We start from the raw sequence: 3,126 nt of genomic DNA, 5'->3' as shown, positions 1-3,126 counted from the left end.
CAGTGAGGAGGCAGCGGGCAGCGGGAAAGCATGGTGATGTACATGTTGGACTTTCTAGTTGGGAAGACGCAGGGTTTTTCTGCGCTGAGAGAGATGCCAACATACTCTTCATGGGGTGTCCTGGCTATCCTGGGGGGTCCTGGCTATCCTGGCCTGTCCCTAAAGCCTCCCAATGCAGCCGGCCTCGTCGACCATAGTGTTCGTAGTGTTGCTGTGGTGTTTCATCCTTGTCATGCCCCAAATCAAGTAGACGATCAGAGATGCATGCCGCCGTCGTCGTCGTCGAGCTGCCGCATGCGCTCCTCCATGGCGCGCCGCAGCTGCTCGTCATCGAGGCGTCCGCCCCCCGAAGCCGAAGGGGCCGCCGTCTGCGTCGTGGCCGCGCGCACGCTGCCGGCCTCCGCAGGCGCTGCAGGGGAAGCAGAAGCAGCAGGGGGAGTGGAAGCAGCAGGAGCAGCACCGCCGTCAAAATGCATGACGCCCCCCCGGATCGTCCCCGTCTGAAACGTGCCGTCGCTCCACGCCGGATGCCGCGTCCCCGCCGCCACGGCGTCCTCCTCGAGCCTCGCGTCGCGCAGGCCGTTGGTCACGGGCGCGACGTCGTCGTCGGTCGGCACCAGCGACGGTCCCCGGGAGGGCCGGCTCGACGGCCTCAAACTCGCGGCCAGCTGCACCCCCTGTCCTCGACCTCGGCGCGGATGAGGGCGATGCGCTCGTCCATGCGCAGGATGACGGCCTCGTTCTCGCGGATGGCGTCGGCGCAGTCTGGGTCCGGGGCGCCGCCGGCGGGTTCGGTGCCGAGGGCGTAGGGCAGGAGCTCAATGTTGGAGGTGCGCAGGTGGGCGATGGAGTTGCGGATCTCGAGGACCTTGAGGTGGAGGGTGGGCAGGGAGAGGGGCGGCAGGGCGGCGGCGAAGCGGGCGGGGGAGATGGGGGATGTGTCTGCTGTTGTTGTTGGGCGGGACATGGTGCTGCGTGTGTGCTGTGTGCTGGAGGAGGCGAGATGCTTGTTGTCTGGATGCAGTGGGCAGGGAGGTGAGGTCAGTTCCTAAGCTTTCCATGTACCTACCTTAGGCAAGTAAGGAAGGGCCTTGCGAAGGACCGCCTGCCTGGAGATGGCGGGGTGCTCGTGGGGCTTCACCGAGTGATAAGATAAGTTCACCGGTACAGGCACCTCCTACCTGGGAGAACAGGATGGGGAATGCAATGCAATGAGGGTATGCGTCTGGCGAGGACATGCAGTATTGAGGGTTCACTAGATATCCGTTTCTCGACTTCTCTTTTTTTAACTAATATAACAACTAACTTGAACCCCTATTACTTATGCGATTTCTACTAGCTTTCTCAGCAATTCCTATTAATTCCTATTTCTAGTGACCATAGTAGGGCGTCCGATTAGTTCCGATCTGATTATTTACTTATTTCACCCTTACTATTATATCTTCACTATTACGGTACTATCTTATTAAAGAGGTACTATAACGCGTACGATAATAATACTACTATTACTAGATAACTAAGGGTTAATAACTATATTATTATCTCTATATAATTAATATATCTTTAAGGATATATATCCTTTATCGCTATTCGACCTAAGCCAATATATAAGACTATTAGAATCCTATCGATAGGATTTCATTATAGGTTTTATATTAATATCCCTATCTATAGCCCTATTAGGCGATCCTAGTAGCGTAGGCCTAAGTTATTAGTTATATATATATCCGAATAATTACCTTAGAGCGATATCTACGATATTATAGTAATTATAGACGACTATTAGGGTAATCTTACTAAACGGATCTAATATAGGTTTAGAAGTAGGAGTATTAGGATAATCGGGCCGATAGTCGACTAGGCCTTCCTATTATAATTAGGGATTATAGATATTAACTTCCTTAGTAATAGGCTAGTTTACTCCTACTTAGTCCGTTAACTCTTAGGCATTAATAAGACTTTCTAGGGGATCTCCTATTCCTAATCTAACTATCTATCCTATACTAATACGTCTATTATCTCCTAGTATATTTAATTCTATTAATAGAGGTCTAGAATCTTCCCGTTTATAAGACCACGGACTAAGTAACAACGGTGCTACTACTATAGAGGCCCCATTACTATAAACCCATTCCCTAGCGTTATCACCTTAGCTCCCTAGAACATCTTCTATTACCTATCAGAATTCCCCTTTCAGTCATTAAGGCTTAAGAGGTTCAAGCCCCCCCTATCAAGGTTCAAGCCCCCCCTATCAAGGTTCAAGTCCCTCCCATTAAGGCTCAAGTCCCTCCTATCAAGGCTTAAGTCCCGACTAGTTACAACGATAGACTATATTATTAGCAGCCCCTAGACCTCCAGCTATAGCAGGACTACCTACCTTTACTAACTATAGCACTTTCGATAGTAAGCAGTCTATAGCTAGATAGATTAATCGTCTAAGATACGAGTTTAATTATATTAGATAGTCACCCCCGGACCCTCGATAATACTTCGTAGTAGTAGACCGATTATATAATAGAATTACGGCTATATTCTTAGACTCTTACGTAGCTATAAAGAATACTTTAGATTATCCTAACCTAGGACCTATAGAAGCTCTTCTCGTAGAAACCTTATTAAAGGAGCGATTCCCCGCTATCGTCGCTAATATAATCGATAATAAGCCTATAACCCTAGAGTAATACCCTAGAGAAGCCCTTAATAGATACTACCTTAGGGCCTAGGCCTACCTAAGATATACTAGAGGTCGAGACTCTAGAGACCTAAGAGCTATACCTCTATCTATCTTAGAACGTAATTACCTATCCTAGGTAGTACGTTAATTTATATAAAGCTTATAGGACCTCGAGCTCTATTAGGAATCTATTAAGAAGTCTATTATATAGGTAGAAGGTCTAAGAGACGCTTATACCCTTATCCGATAAGCTAAATAGATTATTAAAGATCGAAAACTTATTATAAAGGCCTAAGCGGAGTAGATTAAGATTAGCCTTATCGAATAAATAGTACGAGCTTAGTAAGGTAAGAGTATAGAGAGAGCTTTAGCTAAGTTCTACGGCCTCTTATTACTAGATAACTAGTAAGATAGTAATACTATATTATTAATAACTACTATATTTACTAGAA

The 3,126-nt window shown here is 47.1% G+C and overlaps 2 protein-coding genes across 2 annotated transcripts in view; one reads left to right on the top strand and one right to left on the bottom strand.

Moving 5' to 3' along the window:
- VDAG_03104 (uncharacterized protein) overlaps window positions 1-88 on the top strand; it is a gene marked incomplete at both ends in the record, with an annotated part of 1,782 nt that extends 1,694 nt beyond the window's left edge. Inside the window, one exon of the mRNA XM_009656969.1 lies at window positions 59-88. Coding sequence (XP_009655264.1) covers window positions 59-88 — 30 coding nt within the window. The remainder of the gene's footprint in view (window positions 1-58) is intronic.
- A 166-nt stretch (window positions 89-254) lies between these two features.
- Window positions 255-967, bottom strand: VDAG_03103 (uncharacterized protein; the record flags this gene model as incomplete). The annotated part of the gene is made up of 2 exons (XM_009656968.1): window positions 255-642; window positions 675-967. The coding sequence occupies 2 exons, from the start codon at window positions 965-967 to the stop codon at window positions 255-257; spliced, it is 681 nt and encodes a 226-aa protein (XP_009655263.1).
- Window positions 968-3,126: the final 2,159 nt, after the last annotated feature.

The sequence above is a fragment of the Verticillium dahliae genome, genomic scaffold, assembly GCF_000150675.1.
Source record: "Verticillium dahliae VdLs.17 supercont1.5 genomic scaffold, whole genome shotgun sequence".
NCBI classification, from domain to species: Eukaryota; Fungi; Ascomycota; class Sordariomycetes; order Glomerellales; family Plectosphaerellaceae; genus Verticillium; species Verticillium dahliae.
The sequence above is the reverse complement of the archived record's forward strand: the minus strand, read 5'-3'. Positions and strand labels throughout refer to the sequence as shown.